Here is a 26024-nt window from a genome sequence, read left to right as displayed (position 1 = left end):
ATATATTTGTGATATGTATTTGATATGTCTTTAATTTACCATTGATGTACAAATAATATACCATTGATATAACTGTGATATCTACAGATAAAACTTCCTATATTTGATTTACCACTAATATAATACTGATATATATTTAATATGCTTTTAACTTACCATTGATATACCTATGATATTATACTAATATAACTCTGCATGATACATGTGAGTTGATATACTAATATTTTTTCATATGAAAACAATGGTGTAAAACAAATTTTTAAATATAAAGCTATTGTATAAAAGGTTTACGTGGATCATGCACGTATAAAAAAAATATAATTAAATATCTTATATACTTTATAAATTTAAACATTTTATATCATTTATATTTAGTATATAATTAATATTAATATATAATAAATAGTAGTGATATAGTAATCAATAATATTAGTATATCAACCGACAAATGACAATGATAAACTATAATTTAAACAACCGATATACCTTATATTTAGTATATCGTAAAATTGAGGTACATCAGATATATCTAATAATGTATATCATGGGTACATATGATAATGTATGTATATCAGTAGTATATCAAATGTATATTAGAAGTATATTAGAGGTACATCGTATGCATATCAGATATAGATTGAATGTATATTAGATAGAAATATATATTGAATATATATCATATACAGATATTCATTTGATATATAGCAGATATCATAAGAATACAATCAGAATAATAAAAATTAAAAAAAAAATCAAATATTTTACTATATTTGAAATTCCGGGTGACATTTTTTGAAATACATAAATTATCTTTGCTATCCACCACAATCACTCAATAAAAAAAATAGATGAAATATAGATAAACTGTGGATGATGCCGTTTGAAAGTTTTCGTGGGAGATATGGAAAATAAGTAGATAACAGTTGAAATGCGAATTTTTAAAAATTTGTTAATAGATACGCCAGATTTTCGGGAATTCAAAATCCATGACATCATTTATCATAATTTAATTTACCTTTGCGAAACACTGTGGTTAATGTCATTGTCATTTGTGGCCTCAGCCCATCCTTTGCTTCAATCACAAGCCAACGTCTGCGGTCTGCGGTCTTCTTCTTCAAAATTGAAGTATTCGGCCGTGCTCTTTGGTTCACCCGTCAATCAGACCGTCTACAGTGTAAGTAACCTATCCTCCTTTTTCTTCTTTTTTTTTTTTTGGTTGCAAATTGCGAATTGTTTCAGTTATGCATTCATAAATCAATCTAGATGTCCGGATTGTTTCCCCTCAACTTATTCTTACTCAATCAATTCTGATCATCGTGGATTTGATGTTCTTACTTAATTCGTTCCGACGAGATTTTCTCTTTGATTCTGGTACTGCTTCAAGTTCGAAAATTTTATTGTTGCATATTTGCTTTTAGATTTCAATTATTCTCTTCCTGAAAACAACAGGTACTTTGTTTGGCCCTCTTCAATTGCGTGCTCTCTGTAGCTATTACCGAAATACTAGATACCATTTACCCTTTACTGGTATCCAAGCGTGGTGGCATACTGGCTGTGTGCTGCCTCCTCGGTCTACCCTATCAATATTTTTTATCTGTTACAGTAAGAAGGCTGCTAACTGCATATTTCTTTGCTCAGGAAATCTGACGATATACACTGCTTATTATAAATAAGCCACATGGGTGGAAGTGCTATAGATGAAGATTGGGAACTAGACTTTACTTCCCCAACCAGTGGAAGAAGTGCTCGAACTGTGGTCTTAGTTGGTCGTACTGGCAATGGAAAAAGTGCTACTGGCAACAGTATTCTTGGCAGGAGGGCTTTTAAGTCGAGGGCAAGTTCTTCCGGTGTTACCAGCACTTCTGAATTGCAGACAACTGTACTCAGAGATGGCCAAGTGATAAATGTTATTGACACTCCTGGTAAGCATGAGCTAACTCAACTAATAGGCACTATCCCATACTTTCAGAGGCTGACGTATAACTTCTCTAAGAGAATCTCTCTCTTGAACGTTGCAGGGCTGTTCGACTTTTCTGCCGGATCAGATTTTGTTGGCAAGGAAATTGTTAAATGCATTGATCTGGCCAAGGATGGTATTCATGCCGTTCTTGTAGTTTTCTCAGTCAGGACCCGGTTCTCTCTGGAGGAAGAGGCTGCTCTTCGTAGCCTTCAAACTTTGTTTGGTAGCAAAATTGTCAACTACATGATTGTAGTTTTTACTGGGGGTGATGAACTCGAAGAAAATGACGAGACATTGGAAGATTATTTAGGTCGTTCATGTCCTGATCCCTTAAAGGTTGCCTTTTTGTAGCTTGCTCTAAGTTGTTCCTTATTTTAGGACGTTTGTATTGTTTCTTTTTAGCATGTTGCAGATTCCCAATCATTTTGACCTTCTTGTGAATTTAAATTGTTGGGTTGTACTATGATCTTACTATTTATTCAATTTCGTGTTGGTTGGAAATATCTAATATTACCAGTTCTTAAATAATTTTATCGGTTGTAGGATATCCTTGCCCTGTGTAAGAACCGTTGTGTGCTTTTTGATAACAAGACCAAGGACGAAATGAAGAGGGTTGAACAAGTTGAGCAGCTTCTCTCCCTTGTTACCGGCATAATAATACAAAATGGTGGACATCCCTATACAGACGAGTTATTTACTGAACTGAAGGTACTATTAAACCATACAGGTTTCTTTACAATTGTTTCAGGAACAAAACCCTTACAACAAATTAATCTTGCAGGTAGGGGCTATGAAACTTCGTGATCAACAAAAAGAGGTTGATTCTCTTGAAGGCTACTCCAAACGAGAAATTTCGGAGCTGAAGGAGCAGATGCACCGTTCATATGAAGAGCAGTTGAAAAGAATTACCGAGATGGTATTTTCTCAAGCCTTCCTGTTTTACAGTTATTTGTTAATGCCGTCTTAATGTTAAAAAAGGGGATATCAGTTGAAAAAATGATTTTGATGCCATGATTACTTATGGTTGTTATTATCTATACTTTGTAATTAGGAAAATGCAGACAAATTATTTTTTGAATCTGAGAGTGTTAAGAAAGATTGCCAACCTGTCATGATTGGAGTGGACTGAGATTGCTAGACTCACTAGCTGGACATATATTTAAAATCCGACTCTTCATAATGATTTATTTTAATATGGTTGTCAGAATACTACAGCTGAAGGAAAAAATCATTTTAGGGTACTTTCTGAGTCACAAAGACGGGAGAAAAAGGTTACAATGATAGAGCCTAAATGATTGTCTTTTGAAAACCCAAATGAACGTGAAGTTTGTGTAGGATGGTTGAGCTATGATTAAAGTTAGGCATAGTTGAGAGAAAATTTTGGAATTCCCCAGAAGAAGTGAGAAAGTTCTCTATTTTTATACAAAGGCCGTCCGTTGTAATTGCTAGGCATACCATTTTGTCTTCTCATCACCAAAGAAAAAGGACTTCTCATTCAGTAGGATAGAAGAACAAGAAAAGCTGTAGAAGTTCCTAAAGAGATACTTAGATTTTAAATAATGTTAAAGAGCTGAATTAAAATATATCTCAGGTACAGTTATCCTTTATAACCATAGGTATCTGATAGAGAGAGGCCTACAAATGTTGAGTGTCAGCGTGTGTATTAAGTTTTAGTTTCTTGGTATTCTGACTAGATTTACAAATGATGTCTGTTTTTTCCTAGGTTGAGTTGAAGCTCAGAGAAACAACTATGAGACTCGAACAACAATTGGCAGAAGAACAGTCAGCAAGGCTGAAAGCAGAAGAGCATGCACAAAAAGCTCAAAAAGAATCTAATGATGAAATTCGTAAACTCAGGGAGCATCTACAGAAAGCAGAGGAAGAGCTTCGTAGGCGTGGCGAGTCTCGGTGTACCATCCTCTGATGAACCTGATGTTAAGATTTACTGCAGTAAATCTTTTTTCTTAGAGTCCTGAGTAAAAGAATTTATCGTCTTTTAATAGTTTCCCCTCCCTCCCCCTCTTTTGGTACCTTTTAAGGTTACATTAACGGTGCTTGTCTATAATTCTGGCTCTCAGTTATTATCATATGTGCATGAATGTATTTAAATTCTATGTATGAAAACTTCATCACCTAATGAATGGCGCGTAATGCATGCTCAACCATTTGAAGTGATATGAATAGTTATTTCTGGTCACATAGAAAACCTCCTTTGGGTGGAAACCTCCTTTGGGTGGAATATTGAAGTTTGATGCTACATGCTATCAGTGTTCCAGAGGATGATCGTTTGTGTACCGTTGAAGACTTTTGAACTCATCTTCTGCCTTAAATATATAATTTGAAATGAGGGGACTTGGAATTTGGATTAGGACTTCAAATGAACAGGACTTTACTAAATGGGCAGGTTGAAACATGTATCATCCAAATCGCATGTTGTATTTTAAAAGAATGCCAATTTTACGAAAACCTTCAATTACTATTAAATTTATCTGGTCACTGGGTTCATCCTTGCTTCATCTATCAAACTCGGTGGAACAAAATAAGAGAGAGTTGTATTGGAGACTTGTACAATCCACTCCATTCCATGATGTGGCTGGAAACATAATCACCAAATTGCATCGCTCAACAGGCTCGGTCGTGGAGACCAACTATTATTTAAAATGGTCAAACGCAAGCCACCCCAAATGAGAGTTGCTACTCTTCCAGAAATGGATAGTCTGTGTAACCTACCACTGGATCTGATAGGTAAAAGGTCTCTCTGTTGTACTTGTTGAGAGGAGCACCCATCTCGAATCTCCTTGGCAAGTCTGGATTTGCCAAAAACCAACGGCCATAAGCAATAACATCTGCTCGATTTTCAGCAATGGCTCTGTTTCCATCTTCCTCATCATACCCCCCAGCAGCTATGAATGTACCCTTGAATGCGTTTCTCATTGGTAACAAGCTGTGTTCACACTCAACTTTCTCCATAACATTTACCATCCGTGGCTCTACCATGTGGCAGTACAAAATTCCATATTTGTTCAAATTATCTGCCATGTAGAGTCCCAAAGATTTTGGATTTGAATCTCCTGCCTCCATGAAATCTGAAAATGGTGATAGTCTTATCCCAACTCTGTCTCCACCTATCTCGTTTACAACAGCTTCAACTACTTCTAGAGCAAATCTGCAACGGTTTTCCAGGGATCCTCCATATTGGTCTGTTCGGTCGTTCACTTGATCTTTCAAGAACTGATCAATAATATAACCATGAGCTCCATGGATCTCAACTCCATCAAAACCTGTACATTCATTCAACTACCATATCAATGCTTGTACAGAAATATACCAAACACACACACACACACACACACACACACACACACATATATCAAGAAATTGATATAAAATCAGACTTAAAAGAGAGAAAATTTTATGGCTAACTCGTACTCTCCATCCCAAAAAGAATTCAAATTCTCTTAGTACGTAACAACTTCTCAGAACCATTCTTTATTTGTTGCCCATCAAGATTCTTATACCAAAAGAGTAAAAATGTTTGTTTGGAGTCCATATAAGATAGAAGTTCTGTATCCCTTGCACATCAATATTTTGCCTCCCACACGAAGGAACTCCTGTGTCAGTATATTGCTTTATGGTTGTTTTCTCCTCTTTTTCAAGAAAAGTGTTACTATCTCTCTTGTGCTTCTTAATGCTTTTTAATCTTAATCAGTAATCATGACAGAAGCTAAAAATCCAATCATGGCAGGATTTCTGTTAGTTTTCTGAATATAGGACTTACCAGCTTCAATGGCGTTCCTGGCTGCAAGCCTAAAATAATTGACAATTTGAGGGATTTCATCTGTCCTTAGACGTCTAGGAGGAGTAAACTGTGCGACATCAATTCCATTAGCTCGAACTTGTGGGAACAATAGCTTCTCCGATGACGAGATTGGTGCTTGTCCATTTGGTTGAAAACCTATATGCATCAGAAAATATATAGCTAGAATGGATAATTACTTATTTCTTAAAATAAACAAGAGACCGAAGTAAGTGACATGACTTAGTTACACCACTACTGTAGGCACCACCAGAAATAGAGAAAAAATGCGTAAAGGAACTTTTATATCATGTATGGAGCAAAGTAACAGCCTCTTCAAGAATCGACAGTTCAAATGTTTTTACATAGTTCAGGAACCTCATATTCACGAAGTTAATTGCCTCAACTGTCTTTTTATAGACTTAAATGCTCGTAAAAAATTAAGAATAGAAAGGCTCTATATTGGGTGCTTAATCATAAGAAAAAATGGCAACTGAGAAGCCACGTACTGTTTGCTTTATCCAATGCAGGATCCAATCTACGGTTTTCTACGTGATTGCATTGTCCCAAATAATATGTTCTTACATAAAAAGTAGGTTCTACCAACTTTTATTTTTATTACTCAATTCATGGAAAAAAACTGCTTCGCAGCAGGAGTATAATAAGTAATGGGAAAAAGTTAGCATCCAGTGCTTGATGTAGATATCCACTGATACCGTTCCTGCGACCGTGCATTTTGCAGGCAATAGTAATTGAGGTCAATGTAATTAAAGTTGACATTTTGACGAGTTGAAGTAAGAAGTCAAGTTTTGTATTGGCTAGCCTGTAATATACAACAACAACTTGCTGTCATACTCATGCCTGTGGTGGGGCTGATGAAGTTAAAAAGTAAATCCTTTTTCCATTAAAAAAAAAACGCACCTGAATTTGAAACCCTCCCTACATGCCATATCTGACAAAAGAAGATGCCGCCTTTGCGATGGACAGCATCTACAATTGGTTTCCATGCTTCTACTTGCTCTTTTGTCCAGATCCCAGGTGTATCAGGATATCTTACGCGTTAGAAGACAGAAACAGATTAGTTGACAAGCAAGGAAGTCAGCACAAAATAATGCTGTTCTTAGGCTTGGGCCCAAGAGGTTTCTTGAGAAGACGGGAAAAAGAAAAGGAAGAAGTTTATCAAAGACTATTACCCTTGAGCAGTGTCAGAAACCCCAGTGGCCTCAGCTATTAAGAAACCCCCTTTAGTGGTTCTCTGGGAGTAATATAAAATGGCATGTTGCTGAGGAACATTGTTGTAAGATCTCTGCCTTGTCAATGGGGCCATTGCGATTCTGAAGAATAATTATTGAGGGGAAAATATAAGCAAGTCTAAGATTGAAGATGGTGAATGAAAATATGTAGCAGTATACAGGCAAAACAGCAATTTAAGCAATTAACAAACTTAGAAATCGCGCGTGGACGCTAAGGAAACAGATTATCCAAACAACACAATTTGTTAGATCATAGTTGAAAGACATGCAGCTGGCAATCGTAAATTGGATGGAATTACGATTACCTGTGAGAAAGATTGAAGTTGCCCATCTTGTAAGGAGTGAGGAGAGGGATGGTGGGAGTTTGAGCAGATGCATCATTGTTGTTATCCGCCATTTCTATTGGTTTAACTTTGGTCCTTTCTCGCTGTGTTGCTCTTCCTTGGGGCAAAACTCAGATGCCGAGAGAGGATCCGCATGGGGTATTTATACATTTGATTAAACATGGCAGCCACAATTATGAATTTGGTCCCCGGCGGAGCGGAACAGAGCAGAAAGACGACATTGAATGATTGAGTAGAGTAGGTTTTGTTAACCGGTGACGTATGAGAATGCGTGGATGATGGGATTGCGAGCGAATCAGATCCGGCCGCCTCCAAATCGCCCACCGTAGTTGAACCGGTTGATTTTTCAGACAAAATACAGTAAACTTTCCTTTCTAATTTGCCCCCCCCCCCCCCCCCCCCCCCCCCCCCCCGACCCACTCCCTAAGCTGGAATTCAACCAATTCAACTCACGTTTGTGGTGCGTCAGCAGTGAGATAAACGTTCACTACTACCCTATTACATAAATCTTCCAAAAATCATTTCGAACCTACTCAATTCTAGGCCTGTTCACCGGTCGGACTAAGGGTGTTTTTGGGACCTATCCGAATTTTCAGGTTAGAAATTAGTGGAAACCAATGGATTGTAAAACAATCGCAACCCAATCCAATAAATTCGGGTTGATCGATATGATTGATATTTTTGTATATATATATTTATAATAAAACAAGGAGGTTGATTGGGACATCCGACCTTATAATTGTGGACATTATCTACTTTTGTTGGTAGTGGTAGTGGTAATGGATGAAGCGCCCCACACCATAGTGGATGAAGCACCCCACCATAGTTTTCTCTCTTTTCCTGTTAACATTTTGATTTGAGGTTAAAAGTTAAAAAAAAACATAATTTATCTGGGTAATTAATAAATTTTGTTTCATTTTATAGCGGTGGGAGATTCAAACTCTTATCCCTATATTTATCGTATTAAAAATAAAATGAAGACATCATCTCGATAATAACTTTGACATCAAAATATGTTAGAAAAAGTTACTAATGCTTCAACTATTAAATTAGACTAATATATTTGTACTCAAAATAATTAAGCTAACATAGTTAAATTCATATTAGTGTTTATGGTGGTATTAATTTGGCTCTAATCAAATTTTGATATTTATATAAATATTTGGCCAAATTACCATCGTGAAGTAGCATAGTTGTCAAAAATGACCGAGATAAAAAATATATATATTTATATAGAAATAATGAGTTCAAACCATAATGACCACTTACCTATGAATTAATATTCTATGAATTTTATTGACAACTAAATGTAGTAGGGTTATATGGTTGTCTCACTAAATTAATCGAAGTGTGCGTAAGCTAGGCCAGACACTCACGAATATAAATAAAAAAATATCCTAATATTAGGGGCCTTTAGTACAAGTTGAGTTGGGACAACGAACCTTGTTGCTACTGCGTACGATGCACGATGAAGGCCTTTCCACCTGACTTATTTATAATACTTGAAAGATAACAATTGAGACATTAATGTTTAATGAACTTATTGATTTTTTCTAGTATAACCATTTTGAGGTGTTACGAGGCAAATTTCTTTTATCTCAACCGGACAACTTGGGACATTCAGGATTATTGGGGGTGGGTGGTTATGAGGTCAGTGAGGAGAGACGCCGGATTTTGATCACAGCATGGCAGATTTGGGAGGTTAGGAATCAGACAATTTTTAAAGGAGAAATTTCAAGCACTGGAGACATCCAACATAAGATTAATATTTTTCTCAATCAATGTTCATCACCACATACATCTATTCAGTGAACTACACCAGCAAACAATGGCACCATTGCAGGAAATTATCAAAATCGTTTGGAAGAAGCGTACCAAATATACAGAGAGGAAAATACTTCAACTGTTTGATGGACCCCTCCCCCGCCAGGATCATGTAAGCTCGATACCGACGCGGCTTGGAGTGCATAAAGGGGATCTGGTGGGTTGGGTTGGATACTCATAAACGATAAAAGGAGAAATTTTGAAGGTGGGTTGTGAAGTGATTAGAGAAGAAAGAGAGATTACTTACCTTCAAATGATTGCAGTTTGCAAGGATTTGGATGCAATTGGGATTGAAATTCAAAATCCAATCTACTTGGAGACCGATTCTCTGGAGGTGGTTGAACTTCTTCACGGACGAATTCAAAATATGATTGAAATTTGGTGGCTACTCAAAGATGCAAAGAGGAGAGAGAAAGAGATCCATCTGGTTTCGAAGGTGCACATCCAGTGAGATGCAAATGACACGGCTCATGGTATTGCCCGAAGAGCTATGGTGTACAATTCTGACAGATGAGTGGATTTTTGAGTTTCCCATTTGGTTGATGGAGTTAGCACGCATTGTTTAGTTTTTTTTTTTCTATTTTTTGTTCCAAAAAAAACCATTTTGAGGCGTTAGAATTTAAGCTTTAGACGGAATTTCTATTTTTTGTTCTAAAAAAAACCATTTTGAGGCGTTAGAATTTAAGCTTTAGACGGAAAAAAAAAAGAGTTACAGGCTTTTGCCTCTTAACTATGTTGACATTAAATACAGAGTTACAGGCTTTTGCCTCTTAACTATGTTGACATTAAATACATGCAATTAAAACTGGAGTATTGTATTGCATTGCATATTTTCAAATGAAATATTGTATTGCATTTTAAATAAAAATATATATTTTATATGTGTATGAATACGCAAGTTGTAGTTGTTTGTTATCACCCATAATTGTCTCATTTCATTGAATAGTTATTCTATTCTATCATTTATTTTCACATCTATAAACATATATAAGATATATTACTCCCATTTTATCGAGGTCGAAAGTTCAAATACCCACCTACATTTGTTGTATTATTTTTTTTTTAATATTTTTGGCACAAAACAATCTTAATCCTCCTGTAAAAATTTACAACGATTAAATAAAAAATTTACAACAATATAAATTAAAAACTTATTTGAGCTATATTCGCTGAGAAAAGGATAAATATGAAAATATTAACGTACAAATAGTTTGGATAATGAAATAGATAAGACTTAAAAAAGAAAGAAGGATTTGCAATGGATTAAAGCGAACATAGCTCAGCGGTAATTGACATGTACGTCAAAGATGGTGTGAGTTCGAATTCCCCCCACATGTTGTAAAAAAAAAAAAAAAAAGGAAAAGAAGGGTTTGCAACGGTCTTTGGTCCGTAGCTCGATAAGCCCCTGAACAAGTATGAGTAAGTTGGATAAGAGTCTCGGCCCATAGAAGCGTTTGGTGGGTCGATTATGGGCCGGGACCGCATTCGTCTTCTCGATCACTAGAGTAGAAAGCTCTAGTAGACAAACGCGCCCCAGTTTCGGTTTCGAAGCCGTTATTTGATAGATTATTCCCGGCAAAAAAGGAAAAAAAAGGGAAAAAGAAGCCCTAATTCGTTCGCTCGTAGTCCAGTTCCCCCCTCGCCTTCCTCTGTTCGAATTTTACACTCCAGAATGTCTACACTCGAAATCGAAGCTAGGGAGTATGTCTTTTTTCCTTCCTCCCTTCGTTATTTTATCAGTTAAATTGCTTTATATTTGGTTACCATGACATTTCGACGATAGAAGTGGGATCAGCAACTATCTTTACGTGCCACTTCTGAGCTTGCTACATTTTATATTCATTTATCTATTTCGATTATTCTTTTTTTGGGTTTTCGTACTGCGTCCAGTGCATTCTAGTACCCATTTTCATATTTTTCCATTCCAAACTTCATAAGTTTTTCTGTGGTTCTTCATTTGCTCTCACTTATAGCTGCTCTCTTTATCCAGTTTAGGTCTTAAGAGTTGAAAAATAACAATGAAGTTTAAATTTGGCATTCTTCCTTTGGAAATAAGAATGACTTCTACACTGTTGTTTTACATCTACATGTTTTTCAGTTGCTTTCATTGCTTGCTAATCAATATGCAAACGTTTATTATTTTATTTTATTTACTGTTACTGCATTCCTCCTGATCATTAGTTATGTAAAGGTTACATTTACCCAACTCACGGTAACGGTGCTATCTCTAAGCTGTAAGTCGTATATTCTATCCTGATCTCGATTATTTACTATAACGCTGTCTTATTACCTCCCTCTCGTTATCTACTGTAGATACGTAGTTTATTTTTAAGGTGCGATTGCATCTCATGAATCGTTTTTATCCTCTTCTCGTAAGAGCAAAAAGTTCTGATATGATTTCCTTTCAGCGTCATCAAGATCGTGCTTCAGTTTTGTAAAGAAAATTCATTGCACCAAACATTCCAGACGTTACAGAATGAGTGTCAGGTTTCTTTGAATACCGTAGACAGCATTGAAACTTTTGTTGCTGATATCAACTCTGGACGGTGGGATGCAATATTGCCTCAAGTGTCTCAACTTAAGCTGCCTAGAAATAAGTTAGAGGATTTATATGAACAGGTAGAGTAAAATGAACTGTACAGTTATTAAAATCTTGCATCTATTGTTTCATTCCTCAAAATCTGTTAAATCAAGCTAATATTTTGGGTTTTATGACAAATTTTGTACATCACCGCTGAAATAAAATTTTTACTTGACAAAATACCTCGAGAAAGATTTCCCTGTATGGATAAATTTAATTATCGTTAAGCGTGTACTGGGTTGAGAAGGTAGATGGAAGAGTTGACAAATGGCTTAGTGGCGACATTATAGTTTAATATGGGATTCTGGAGAATGTATGAACTCAAAATTTGTAGAAAGAGGACTCTGTAGCAGCAATTGGAATATGTAAGTTTACTCGAGGTTGGGATGAAATCATCTACTTCAACGTTATTAGGTTTTCTTGTAGACATGATTAAGATTTATCTTCATTTTATTGATTATTTTTTTTTGGGAGAGGTTTTTGTAAGGTTTGATGTAAGATTATTTGGGGTATATCTTTATAATTTTTGTAACCTCCTTGTATTTCTCTTCCAGATTGTATTAGAAATGATTGAGCTTCGTGAATTGGATACTGCCCGTGCTATTCTGAGGCAGACTCAAGTGATGGGCGTCATGAAGCAGGAACAACCTGAAAGATACTTGCGACTTGAGCATCTTTTAGTCAGAACGTACTTTGATCCGAATGAGGTAAGATTTAGGAATTGATTAATTAATTGAATTGACTTTTTCTAAATTGGGTTGTTAGCTTATTTATTGGTTGCTGTGTTATTTTAATTTGGTTGTAGATGATACCCAATTATCAAAAGCTTCCTCACTCTTTAGCTCGTGGTCGTTGGTCTCTTGGGTTAATTGAATCTGGAGTTCTATTCTCTATTTTACATGTTGTGTATCTATAACCACTATGTTTGAAATTGACACCCCCCAGAATAGTGAGTCCATGCTAACATAACTTATGCAAATATATTTTGCATGGGTTTGCTCAAATGTGCAAAATGCTATTTTGAGCGTTTCCTTTTGCTGCACCTTGGGTGGTATGTTTTCAATATGTCAATCCTGGAAACATGTTTCTATTTACTAAAGGGTGCTTAGAGAGTTAGAGGCTGTAGACTTTACTTATATTATTTATATAAATGACATGGTCCATGTTATTCTTAAGACTTTTAATGAGTCATTATGACAGGCTTATCAAGATTCAACAAAAGAGAAACGACGAGCACAAATTGCCCAAGGTTTTCAACTTCACCTATATTTAATTTCTTCATCTTTTGGGTCTCCTTAACTTTTTATCGTTCTTGAGAATTCAAATAGTTTAATCACATAATTATTTGGGCGATTGAACTGGATATGTTCTATAGGTTGTACAACTGTGTCCTTGAGTTCTAAATATATCACGCAACTATTTGGAGAAGTAAATTTTGATGACACACATGAATAATATTAGATCTTTGTACGCAATCAAATATTAACAGCCATTTTCCTCCACATTTAAATACAGAGAACCATTGATTTTTCTTAATAAAATCATTTAGAAACTGTTAAATTATAAAGAAGTTGAATTGGAACCACTAAAACTAAAACTTTACTGCATCTCTTTAAAGAATATAAGAATGGTAAGAATGGCGACAATGTCTAATGGTATTATAAAGGAAAAATAGTTTTTAATGGACAATGGTCAATGTATGAGTATGGAGGAAATGTCACTTCTTCAGCATCCCTTTTATTTTTTGGTGCAGAAGGAGCTTACAGAATACCTTTATTAATATTTTAACCTATTGTGGGGCTTCTTGGCAAGACTAATTGGGGTTTTCCTCTTCTGGTCTATGGTATTTTCTAGTAATACTGTGCCAGTCGTTCTTTTATGAGATTTAGAGATGCTAGCTTTTCATAACCTTTTTATCTTTTTCTCTAGGATAGGTTTTTCATCAAGGACTCAATCAAAGTTTCATTTTTAAGACTTGAGAAGATCTAAGGAACAGGTTCCATATTTTATATCAGGAAAAATGGGTAAAATTTGGACATATTTATCTATTTCAGATTGTTGTATGTTTCTTGAGTTTTTATGTTATTTTAGGTGGCTTTTACGTATGTATTTGTGTCACTATTGCTGATTGCATGTTGGTTACATTCCTATTTGCATTTACAGCCCTTGCAGCTGAAGTTACTGTGGTAGCGCCTTCTCGGTTAATGGCTCTAATTGGTCAGGCTCTAAAATGGCAACAGCATCAAGGTGATTCTTTGAAGTTGCATTATATTATATATTAATAATCATCTTGCTAGGTTCCATGAAAGCTCAGTTTCTCCATAAAAAAGGTTGCATGAAAATATGGGAAAAAGTCTCGCTATTTTTGTGTTGTGTAATTTTGAATCCTCAACTTACCCTTGTAATTATGATCTACTCATATTTATAAATGATTGGAAGGCTTTGATGGTCTAGTTCTCTATTGGGCGAGGTTCTCTGGCCTTTTGTTAATATATATTGACATTTCTCATATATATATATATTACAAATAAGAACTTCAGCTTACCCAAAAAGATGAAAAATATGATAGAATATTACATGGAGACATTCTTCTGCTAGGTTCCATGGAAAGATGGAAAAAATGTCTCGCTATTTTGGTGTCGTGGAAGTGAAACCTCACCTTACCCAATAAATAAAATTTATTATAGAAGAATATATGGAGATGTTCTCCTCCTCCCCCCATTTGAATTATTTATCGTCAAAATGATATCAAATTTAAATATTGACATTGATGCATGATCACTAATATTGGAGTACATATTGTGGATATTATGAGTAATTAAATATTTCTTTTTCCCTTAATGTGAATCATACTTAGAGGAGAACGAATGTATCACTCCGTTTTCTAAAAAATAAGGAAAACTAATTTTAGAGGACAACTGGTAAGTTAGTTTATTAAACGTTTTCTTTTGGTTACTACAATGAAGTATTACTATGATTAGTGATTTATCTAGAAGATGTTATTGTTCCTTCAGGGCTACTTCCACCGGGAACGCAATTTGACTTATTTCGTGGAACTGCGGCTATGAAACAAGACGTGGAGGATGTTTATCCAACAACACTTTCTCACACAATAAAGGTGGGAAGAGTCAATAATGCTTGATGGGGTGTTCCACCTTGCATGATTTTTATATCTATTTATTCTTTTTATTAAAGAGAAGTAGTCTTATAAAAAAAAGTAGTTTTATGTGGTAAACTCTCGTTGGAATTTGTCCGAGTCCAATATTTGGGATGGCTGTTCAAATCATCACTGAGATCAGCTATGATTTTGGCAAGATATCCGTCTTCCCTCACCTCCTTTTTGATTAATTCCACATCCAACAGAGTAGGGGCGGTCAACACAACTAAATAAGGACCCGGAGCCATGCGGGATAGAGCATTCGCAACTCGGTTTTCACTACCTGGTTTGTATTGGATTTCAAAATCGTAGCCGAGCAACTTCGACACCCATCTTTGGTATTCTGGCTGCACAATTCTCTGCTCTAATAGAAACTTCAGGGCTTGTTCATCTGTTCGGACGATAAAATGCTGCATCACTGCCATGAGCTCTCTCTCATAGACCGACTTGGCTTGATTTTGTCTGGACAGGATGTGACTGAAGTAAGCTATGGGGCGTTGTTCCTGCATCAGCACCGCGCCAAAACCTGTTTCGGAGGCATCCGTTTCCACTATGAAAGGCAGGTTGAAATCGGGTAGAGCAAGCACAGGTAAAGAGCATATAGCTCGTTTAAGTCCCTTGAAGGCTATTGTTGCTTGCTCTGACCATTCGAAGGCATCTTTCCTTAATAGTTGAGTGAGGGGAGCGGCCAGCACACCATAATTCACCATAATAGCCTGAATCTTCCCTTGGTCAGCTTCCACCCCATCCGTTGATATCCAGTGCCCAAGATACTCTATCTTGGATCGGGCAAAGTGGCACTTCTTGTAGTTAGCACATAAAGAGTTATCTCGCAGGACATTGAAAACCACAGTCAAGTGAGTAACGTAAGAGTCTAAATTGGGGCTGTACACCAAGATATCATCAAAGAAGACCAAAATAAACTTACGTAGATAAGGTCTGAAGATATGATTCATCAAGGATTGGAAGGTCGCCGGTGCATTTGTCAACCCAAATGGCATGACAAGGAACTCGTAATGTCCTTCATGAGTGCGAAAGGCGGTCTTAGGAACATCCTCCGACGCCATTTGTATTTGATGATAGCCCGACTTGAGGTCGATCTTTGAGAAAATACTCGACCCGTGCAGCTCGTCCACTAATTCTTCAATAACAGGAATATGGAACTTGTTGGGAATGGTGGCCTGATTTAAAGCTCTATAATCCACACAAAATCTCCAACTTCCATTTTTCTTTTTGACAAGAATGTCCGAGCTTGAATAAGGACTAACGCTTGGACGTATTATCCCTTTTTGGATCATCTCAGCGATCATGCTCTCAATTTCGGCCTTCTGCACTGGAGCATATCGATACGGCCTCACATTGACCGGGGATTCTCCCTCTTTCAGTTGAATTCTGTGGTCAATAGATCGAGCAGGGGGAAGACTATTAGAGCTCTGGAAAACATCTTTGAACTCCTCGAGTAGATCTTCCATGACAGGGACCATATATCCTCGATCCATTCTTAGATCATTCTCTTGCACTTCTTCCCGTGTCGACAGAACTCGTAGCTCCACTAGATAGCCTTGATCAGAAGGTTCCCACGCACGCGCCATCCTTTGCAGGGATACTTCTATGCGAGTCAGTTGAGGATCCCCCTTTAGGATTATCCGCTTGTCTCCTCTTGTGAAGGTCAAAGTTAAAGTCGGCCAATCTGCTTCATTTTGCCCATCGCCTGCAACCATTTCATCCCTAGGATGACATCCAAGTCATTAAGCTCAATCAGTAAGAAGTCTTCTACCACCGATACTTCTGGCAACTCCAGCACTACTCCACAATATATCCCTTTCCCTTTTACAATCGCCCTTGTCCCTGCTATGATGCCGTAGTTATACGTCTGATCGAGGGATTCGTAGTTCTTCAACCAATTTCTGAGCTATGAAATTGTGAGTGGCTCCGCAGTCGAGGAGGACCACCACTTCCTTTCCTCGCAGCCCGCCTTTGATTTTGATCATCCCTGGCGTACTCAGACCAACAACCGTATTGAGACGACACATGACTGCCTTCCCAGCTTCCTCTGATGACTCACCGATTTCTTCAACTCGTTCCTCACCCTCCAACATCAGTAGTTCATCATCGTGGACCATAAAGACTCGGAGCTGTTGATTCTTACATCGATGCCCCACTGTATACTTCTCATCACACCTGAAGCAAAGGCCCTTCTCACGACGTTTTCGATATGAAGTCAATCGTTTCACTGGAGCTTCCCTTCGTGCAGTTGGTGCCATAGCAGTCGTCGTTGCAGTCCCTGGTTTACTGGCCGAGGTGACGGTGCGGGTCGGAGTTGTCTCCGGAACTTTCAACGCCATTTTTCCTCCCATCGCACTTCCTTTGACGTTTCGATCCATCGTTCCCGTACCCTCTGCAGCTTCCTGTATCGCGGTGGCGATGTACTCCACCAGTTGGCCCATTCTCTAGTCCAATCCTTTAGGCTCTGTAGCTAATACTTCTGCCCGTATTACCGGGTCCAGCCCATTTAAGAAGGCACTCTCTAGCACCTCATTAGGGAGTTGAGGTAGGGGAGCTGACAGTGCTTCGAAATTTTCCTGATACTCTGCGACATTACCTTCTTGTCTGATCGCTAATAGCCTGGCACATTGGCAACCCTCTTTCGCCTTTCGAAATCGATCGAGCAGTCTCGTTTTCAAGTTCTCCCAATCTGTAAACCGATCCCTGTTCTCATGATACCGGTACCAGGCCAGGGCAACTCCGTCAAAGCTAATCACTGAAACGATTAATTTCTCTTCATTCGTGAGCTTATGGATTTCAAAGTAGCGTTCCGCACGAAATAGCCAAGAGTCAGGGTCCTTACCTTGAAAGATCGACATCTCGACTTTTTTGAACTTGTTTCGGTCATATCCCTGCTCATTAATCTGGATTATCCGGGACGATTCTTCTGATTGCTTATTCTTCAGCGCCGATGATTCGCCCAATTGCGAAATCGATGGGGATTTACAGACGATGATCTCCGACATAAAGCCTTCTAGCATAAGTTGGCTTCATTCGCTCATTGCCCTCTGTTCCTCTAATTTTCCACACAAGGTGGTGATCGCTCCTTTGTTGTCTGTAATCTCCTTCTCCGTAGCATCGCAGCGCGTCTCCAATTCTTTGACCGTCATCTTCACTCTTAATTCCCGATTTCGACTTGCTCTGATACCAATATGTGGTATCCCCTCACAAGCTTCTTGGAATTAACTGAATTAAGCCCGTAGGCGAACACAGAAGCACCCCACCAAATCGAGAGGGTGGGCAACTCTCCCTACTACCTTCCTTACACCAAAAGACAAGACTCTTCCCTCCTACCTTCTAAGGAACTATATCAACCTCTAACCTCCCACTTTTATTCTCTCTGGCCCATGCCCACTTTCTCTCTCCAAACCGTTACAATTGTTCCCTCTAATTATTCCCCTCCCTAAGTACAATTCCTCTATTGCCCCTTCTAGAATAAGTCTTCGTGATTGGGGGTCTAACATCGTTTTCTAGATGAGACTTAGTAAGGTCAATGACATGCAATTGGTAGAAACTTAAGTTTATTTATCATAAGCATTTAAAGATAAAACCACCATGGGTTGGTCTAGTAGTTATTGGGGTCGGTAAAAAATAGATGAGCTTAGAGAGACTGGGTTCAGACCATGGTGGTCACCTATCTAGGATATAAAATCTTACGAGTTTCTTTGGTAGCCTAATGTTGTAGGTTCAAATAGTTGTCTTGTGAGATTAGTCGAAGTATGGACGCATGGGCACTCACAGATATGAAGAAAACATTTAAAGAGAAAATTTCCACACAATTAACTATTAAGATATAACTGGTAGATAACTACCAAATATCACAACTCCTTTATTCAAATGCTACCTAGACGTATAACTCCCTAACACAGCATACGTAATTTCTAATAACTCCCTCGAGAGTCGAGTCCACACAACACTAACTTGTGGTCTCGTGCTCTATTTGTTCTTGCATAAGTGAAATGAATAAGAAGAGAGAGTCAACTTTTCGTAGATTGGGACTTCTGAACTTGTCGGTAAAATTTAGGAACAAGCAAGAGGAATGGATAGATATTTGAATTGTTTTTTTCCCAGTTTTCTTTCTTACTACTCGACTAGGGTCAATTATTTTTAAATCTGTCTTCTTAAGGAGTTTTAATATGTTCCTTTATGTAATATCTTTGTATTGATTAGGTATTCTATTAGCTTTCTCGTTCCATTAAGTCATAGTTCAGTTGAATTATTATGCAGTTTGGTACAAAAAGTCATGCAGAATGTGCTCGGTTCTCACCAGATGGGCAGTTTCTCGTTTCTTGCTCTGTGGATGGATTCATTGAGGTATAGCCTTATTAGTTGTTGGGATGTTAGAGAGTTGTCTACGAAGCTTCTTTAACTTTATTTACATACAGGTCTGGGACTACATTAGTGGGAAACTCAAGAAGGATCTTCAGTACCAGGCTGATGTGAGTATGCTTGCTTACTGACCTTTGTTACATCATCATATACTTTCCATATGTCAATCCATTGAGTTATGGTCTGAAAAGTATGACCTACATGCAACTTTTATATGGGGTGCTTGCATATATGGCAAAACAAGTCCTTGCAAATATAGCAACAACATGCAAATTATATAAAAAAAAAATAAAGAAAACCAATCCAAAATCACCCATGAAAAAGACTAAAATAGTTTTGAAACATATATAAGCCGTGATAGACATCTATAAGTTAGACATATCGATCGATAGACATTTTTACTGATATAGTCTAGCAGTGATATAGTCTACCACTAATAGACCGATATAAATAAATTTTTTATATTTGCAAAATCATAATCATGTTGCTATATTTGTAAATATGGCGATGTGAATTGTCACCTGTTCAAATTTCCGTTCTTGGTTTCATATTTTAATATGCAAGTGGTTTCACAGGAAACTTTTATGATGCATGATGATCCGGTCCTTTGTGTTGATTTTAGCAGAGACTCAGAGATGCTTGCTTCTGGGTCACAAGATGGGAAGATCAAAGTGAGCTCTTTCATCTTCTTCAATCACTTTTACGATCATGCTTCTAGTAGGATTTCAGTCTATAATCACTTCTGTGCTTGTTTGTTTTCACTTATCATTTTTCTATCCTTATTGTTATTTAAACGTACTGTTGGAATAAATAATTCTCTGTATAACTTTACACGTTTATTAGGCTGAGTTTTCCTGTGAAATTTCAGCGGCTTTGTCTGCTTTGTCATGCTTTATATTATATTCTCAAGGGATTTGGAGGTAAAATTCTAACACAGTTTTCAGTCATAGGTCTGACGCTACAGGAGCATAATATAATACTTGTCTACTTTACATATAGTATGTAATTGGCTATTTATTCTCTAAAGAGAAGAAAAGCTATAATGGTGAAAAATAGGGGAACATTTACGCCGAGAAATGACCAAATAAACTATAGCATAAAAAATCGATCAAAAACTTGCGACGTCTTGAACATTCACAGCGGTCAATTGTTTTCATTTGTCTCAAATTCAGTGAAAAGTTCGGTTTCTTATTAAAAAGTAATTGAGATGGAAGATGAAAATTGGAAAAACAAAAATGATCAAAATAGAAGGGAATCTATCATTATCAACAAGTTCAAGAGGAAGAGATTCAACCAAGTTAGGATTATTATCAATGATTCACCACCCAATAGACTAGCCCAAGGACGAGGACCTCTATGTGTAGATTCGTTGGTAAAGGAGAAGGCAATCAGAGGTGAAAAATTACTCATTGCCAAAATATAAATGTGGTATCAAAGCATTGTTCTTTGCCATCAATCTTGATTTTGAAATACTGCTGGAGATGTGAAGATTTCATTAATGAGATCGAAATTACAAAATAATGTGGGGGAGATGCCCCTATCCAAATAAATTACAAAAAACTCTCCCAATGGACTATGAGAGAAGAGAGAGTATAGTTACAGAAATATGGAGACATTTTACTCCGTGTAAGAGCCAAGAAAGTGTAGATTACTCCATGTGAAGATTATTCTTGGAGCATCAATTGTAGAAAATTCTTTTGTAAGTACAATCTTTCCTTCCATGTTTATGAACAATTGGAAAGCCTTTGCTTAGTCTCTTGGGTGGGGTTCTCTCTACCCCAGCCCTTAGGTTGTTTTTTGCTTGTTTTGTTAGTTTATACAAGTTTCTTATCCAAAAAAAAAAGAAAAGACATGGATCTGCAATGTCATGGGCGGTTAAGAATAATATTTAATAGTTTGAATCTTGATGATCCTTCTTGTCTTGCAGCTTTTTAAAGGCATAGCTAAAATCCTATGGTGTTTCTCTTTGGTCCTTTGTTGACTGAACACAAGCCTTTTCTATTAATCTAAAAAAAGCAAATATTATTCATAAATGAGGCAGGGATGCAGTAATCCAAGAAATTATACATTGGTGGACTTGGGTCATTTGTACTCTTTGATTGTCTTTGATATCTTAGGAAGTTATTGATTATAATTTGGACAATGATCTATTATTTCAATCATTCTAGATTTTTATATTTGTTATATTTTAGGTATGGCGTATAAGGACTGGCCAATGCTTGCGACGTCTTGAACGTGCTCATTCTCAGGGTGTTACAAGTGTTGTTTTTTCTCGTGATGGAAGCCAGTTATTGAGTACATCTTTTGACACCACAGCAAGGTTGGTTCAAGAACTTGATTGTTGCCACAAGTATATTTTCTATGTTTGTCCTAGTGGGCATTATTATATGGTATATATCAATGGTAATGATGCTATTATATGATTGGTTTTTGGTTTTGAAAACACCCTTCATCCTTACTTTCTTCCCCCAAAGGTAATTCTTGGTTGCCCTCTAGACTTCTTCTGGTGTAACTGGTGCTGTTATATTTGATATAGAATCCATGGCCTAAAATCTGGAAAGCTATTGAAGGAATTCCGTGGCCACTCATCATATGTGAATGATGCAGTCTTTACCAATGATGGAGCACGTGTCATCACTGCATCTAGTGATTGCACGGTCAAGGTTGATCATTATTTTGATTCTGTTCTATGACTAATTGACCGTTCAATGTACTTGGCCCAATTGAAGCAGTAAATTGTTGTTATTTGTAGGTATGGGATGTGAAGACAACCGATTGTCTGCATACATTCAAGCCACCACCTCCATTAAGGGTTTGTGGAAGTGCATTAATATATAGATGAGAGCAATTAACTCTTTTGAACTTCAAGTTCCTTTAGTTGCTCCTAAACTTATTGTTGCTCACTATTGTTCTTTTCACTTCTATAAATCCTAGGGAGGTGATGCCTCAGTGAATTCGGTTCATATTTTCCCCAAAAATGCAGATCATATTATTGTCTGTAACAAGACATCGTCAATATACGTCATGACATTGCAAGGGCAGGTAATTTTTGTTAATTTCTAAGCAGGGAGTGAGATTGTTTTCTTCCCTAGATTGTCTATTTTTTAGATAAGAGACTATTTTATTGATAAATAAAATTTAAATGGCACAAGGCTGTCAACCAATTGGTAAAAATCACAGAATGAGCGTAGTCACAAAAAGTCCTTGTCAAAATTAGACCATGGTGAGAGCTACAGAACAATGTTCTCTCAAATTGCATCACCATCCCTACCTGCATCTAGCAGAAATAATGTTCCTCTCCAGATTGTCATGGTAGACGAATCAATTAACCTCTTGATATCTTTGTGTGGAAATGTCTCAATTACCTAATAGTTAGGTGGCATTGAAGTTAACTGGTGTAGCAATTGCTGGATTGTGTTTTTTGTTTTTTTTACAAGATACGAACTTTTCGTAGATTGATGAAAAGAAACAAAAATTGTTCAATGATACAAACTCCGGAGGGAGTGAGGTAAAAAGGTAAAAACATAAACCATGAAAACAAAAGCTAGCAAGGACATATAAAAGCCTCCCAATTTATACAAAATCATGCTAGGAGAGAGTAGCTAGCTAATAAATTAGAAAAACACACCATTGTGAAACCTTAAACTTGGCAATGTTGAAACAATTTAGGGAAGACCTCCTTTTTCCTTTGAACACCTTTTGGTTCCTTTCGAACCAAACTTCTTGAGACCATATGCAGACGAATGTTGGAATTATCTGCTTGCATGGTTGTAAAGCAGAAGCACATTTTGGTCTCTTTTCCAAATTGCTTTAACGTGACGTTTAGTTACATGGGTTGAAACGGAAGTTTGCTTAACCCAAAAGGAGAGGTGGACGAATTTGAAGAAAAAGTCTCTGGCTTACAGATTATTATGATGCTTATAATGAACTTTTAGACTTTTCTGCTGACTCATATAATTATCATTTTTACTATCTGCATATATATAGGTTGTAAAGAGCTTCTCATCTGGTAAAAGAGAAGGAGGAGACTTTGTTGCAGCTTGCATATCACCAAAAGGTGAATGGATATACTGCATTGGTGAAGACAGGTCTGTTTATTTATATTATGAATACATAAAAATAAAATCACCCAGCCGGCCAGCTTTATTGTGTCCTCTATTTGTCATGTTTGGTGCAGTTTCCCTTAAATCCATATGTGGGTGGTTTATACAATGTTGCAAATCCTTGGTAGTTGGTACCCTTTTCACGGACTATGATTGTTTCACCTTACAAATTCACATGTAGATTGTCCTCACCCACCCCCGTATTATGCCATCAGTCAATTGGTATAACTATATATTGTTCTAAGTTATTTGGTTGTTACTCTAAACTATATGTTCTATAATTAGCCTTTTTTTATTTAAAAAATCATTTTATATCTGTTACCAGGGTCTTATGCTGTAAGCCTGTAACATATTTGGATGCTCTCCATTCCTTATTTTAGTATTTTTAATTTTATTTTGTATACCATCTGCAGGAATATGTATTGCTTCAGTGTCCAGTCTGGTAAGCTGGAGCATCTCATGAAGGTATGTGTTTTGTACTCCTAAATACTTGGATGATTCTTTTTTTTTCCTTTTCTTTTCTTTTTATTTTTTTTTCTGTAAGAGACATGGTATTGAATAGCAAAAAAAGAAAAGATCAGCCTAGGGGTAGAGGGTGGAGATTACCCTTTCCCAAATATTAAACAAAAAAAGAAGTGCTTTCAAGTCGTTAATAATTACAGTGAGACTATAATTACAAACAAAATTTCTTGGGTTAGAACTTTGAACACCACCAAGAAGTGTGCTGTGCACTATAACAAAATGAATTCTGCCAAGGACTTTTTATCTTCAAAAGCCTACTTGAGAAGATCAGAACACATTTCTTATTAATAGGACATTTTTAGTTGGCTGATGGAATCAGAGTTGCTCGCTAATGTATAATTAGGCTACCATACTTTAGATATATCTTTCTGTCTTGGTCTGATAAAATATTTGAAACCGCCTGATCATTAGTCAGTCATGAACCCCAATTAGATTAATTCCATTGTGAAGGCTATCTGTCTTTATGTTTTCATTTTATTTTGATTGAGAAAATCAAACTTAAATAAGAAAGATGAAAGTATAAAAGAAGGGTATAGAGCCAAACGAGCATAGCTCAGCAGTAATTGGCATATACCTCAAACCCTGTAATTGGCATATACCTCCAACCAAGAGGGTGTGAGTTCGAATCTCCTCCCCAACATGTTGTACTAAAAAAAAAAGGAAGGGCCATAGAAGGAAAAGAAAGAGAAAAATAAAATATCAATAAAAGGGCCACAAAAAAGACAAAAATATAAATAAAATCACAAATAAAAGCTCCAACCATTGATACCCTGTAAAATAATAAGCCATAGAAATATAAGAGGCATTAAGATTGGCCTGGCATAACAATCTTTCTCTATGTAGAATCAGGAAACAACCCACACTTGGGGGGTTAAGACCCTCCAACTGGCAAGAATCTCAACCAAACTTTAGTGGTAGATTCTCCAGTGCCTCTCTACACAGAACACATGAATGAGGACTAAGCCAAGTTGGAAAGCCTGTATTCAAAGTCTACTGTGTAGTACTGTAGTCCCTATGTAAATAATCCATCAATTTGGCTTAATTATAGGAAACGGAATATGAATGGTTCTCTGATTACTGGAAATTAATTACAGTAAAGAAGTTTATTGAAGTATCAGTCAGTGATCGAATGCTTTGAAGTTGTAAGATACAAGTTTGAATTCCATATAATTATAGGAAACTCATGAGGCCACTTTGTGCTGTGTTGTTTGTTTTTGTTGAAATAACTTCTCCTTCCATGGGACATTGTCTCAACAGAACTTTCCATTGCTTGGCTTGTAATTTGACTATTCGTTTGGATTTTTACATTTTCTATTGCATGACTGGATGCTGGCTTGTTTAAATTCGAATGAAGCTGGAAAACGAAAATAACGGTACAATTTGTTTAAATATTTATTTCTGGTAGGTTCATGAGAAGGACGTGATTGGTGTGAGTCATCATCCTCATAGAAATCTCGTTGCTACTTATAGTGAAGACAGCACAATGAAACTATGGAAGCCTTGACAGTTTTACCTATGCTACTATTTTAAGTGTAAAACTTCAATACTTTTTAGTTTTAAGTTATAATTCTATTCTCTTACCATCAGTTGCAACATAGGTTTCTCGATAAACTGATTGCATTGTTTTAAATGACGATAATCCATGTATGAAACCTTGTGATGGCTGAGCATGCCCGTCTGTGTAGTATAAAGATAAGATTGGTTATTTGATCTGTTATGGTGGACAGCTGGCCTGGATCCTGATAATACTTTATGAACTCCTTCCTGCCTCGTCGTAAGGTAAGCTCTAGTATTCCACGTTACGCCCATATGAGTGCGTTAGTTTGAAGTAGAACCTTTAGATGAAGTGGTTAACAACTGAACAATACACTTCATTTCATTGTCATATTGTCGCTAATCACTGAGCGATATCTCTATCTAGAGCTGGAATGAGAATCAATATTCGTAAGTGATGAGATCATAAGCTATGTGAAGTACTTAGTCACCAAAAGAGAAAAGCCTCGGGTCTTTTATCCTTATGCAGGTGTATGCGTTTTTGCCCAAATTAAGATGTATTCGTAGAAACTGCTTCCTCTATTGCAACGAGGAACGTATATCGTATTAAGTGAAA

At 36.8% G+C, this 26024-nt stretch overlaps 3 protein-coding genes and 1 long non-coding RNA gene across 6 annotated transcripts; 2 read left to right on the top strand and 2 right to left on the bottom strand.

The window, feature by feature from the left end:
• The first annotated feature begins 1022 nt into the window (after positions 1–1022).
• LOC111020180 (immune-associated nucleotide-binding protein 9) lies at positions 1023–4135 on the top strand. 2 transcript variants are annotated; one of them, XM_022296761.2, is made up of 6 exons: positions 1023–1174; positions 1639–1922; positions 2019–2296; positions 2504–2668; positions 2742–2876; positions 3684–4135. In XM_022296761.2, the coding sequence occupies exons 2-6, from the start codon at positions 1679–1681 to the stop codon at positions 3882–3884; spliced, it is 1023 nt and encodes a 340-aa protein (XP_022152453.1). In that variant the 5' UTR covers positions 1023–1174; positions 1639–1678; the 3' UTR covers positions 3885–4135. The 2 variants fall into 2 exon arrangements, with proteins under 2 accessions (XP_022152453.1, XP_022152452.1); XM_022296760.2 differs by lacking the exon at positions 1023–1174 and adding an exon at positions 1214–1371.
• A 280-nt stretch (positions 4136–4415) lies between these two features.
• On the bottom strand, positions 4416–7700 carry LOC111020179 (putative 12-oxophytodienoate reductase 11). Its single transcript, XM_022296759.2, has 5 exons — positions 7315–7700; positions 6950–7090; positions 6678–6808; positions 5739–5915; positions 4416–5241 (listed from the first exon to the last, which is right to left on the bottom strand). Exons 1-5 carry the CDS (start codon positions 7404–7406, stop codon positions 4655–4657), a joined length of 1128 nt encoding a protein of 375 aa, XP_022152451.1. The 5' UTR covers positions 7407–7700; the 3' UTR covers positions 4416–4654.
• Positions 7701–9099: 1399 nt separating this feature from the next.
• LOC148212117 (uncharacterized) lies at positions 9100–9977 on the bottom strand. The gene is made up of 2 exons (XR_015790391.1): positions 9425–9977; positions 9100–9331 (listed from the first exon to the last, which is right to left on the bottom strand). It is a non-coding gene; the product is annotated as an uncharacterized LOC148212117 (long non-coding RNA).
• A 739-nt stretch (positions 9978–10716) lies between these two features.
• On the top strand, positions 10717–25619 carry SMU1 (transducin family protein / WD-40 repeat family protein). 2 transcript variants are annotated; one of them, XM_022296791.2, is made up of 16 exons: positions 10717–10878; positions 11586–11796; positions 12313–12465; positions 12959–13007; positions 13922–14005; positions 14773–14876; positions 19188–19274; positions 19346–19399; positions 19865–19960; positions 21482–21609; positions 21826–21952; positions 22042–22101; positions 22224–22331; positions 23277–23346; positions 23806–23857; positions 25320–25619. In XM_022296791.2, the coding sequence occupies exons 1-15, from the start codon at positions 10850–10852 to the stop codon at positions 23853–23855; spliced, it is 1410 nt and encodes a 469-aa protein (XP_022152483.1). In that variant the 5' UTR covers positions 10717–10849; the 3' UTR covers positions 23856–23857; positions 25320–25619. The 2 variants fall into 2 exon arrangements, with proteins under 2 accessions (XP_022152483.1, XP_022152482.1); XM_022296790.2 differs by having other exon boundaries at positions 23277–23377.
• The last annotated feature ends 405 nt before the right edge of the window (positions 25620–26024 follow it).

Source organism: Momordica charantia, assembly GCF_013281855.1.
Source record: "Momordica charantia cultivar OHB3-1 chromosome 4 unlocalized genomic scaffold, Mcharantia_2.0 BLBB01000004.1, whole genome shotgun sequence".
NCBI lineage: Eukaryota > Viridiplantae > Streptophyta > Magnoliopsida > Cucurbitales > Cucurbitaceae > Momordica > Momordica charantia.
The sequence above is the reverse complement of the archived record's forward strand: the minus strand, read 5'-3'. Positions and strand labels throughout refer to the sequence as shown.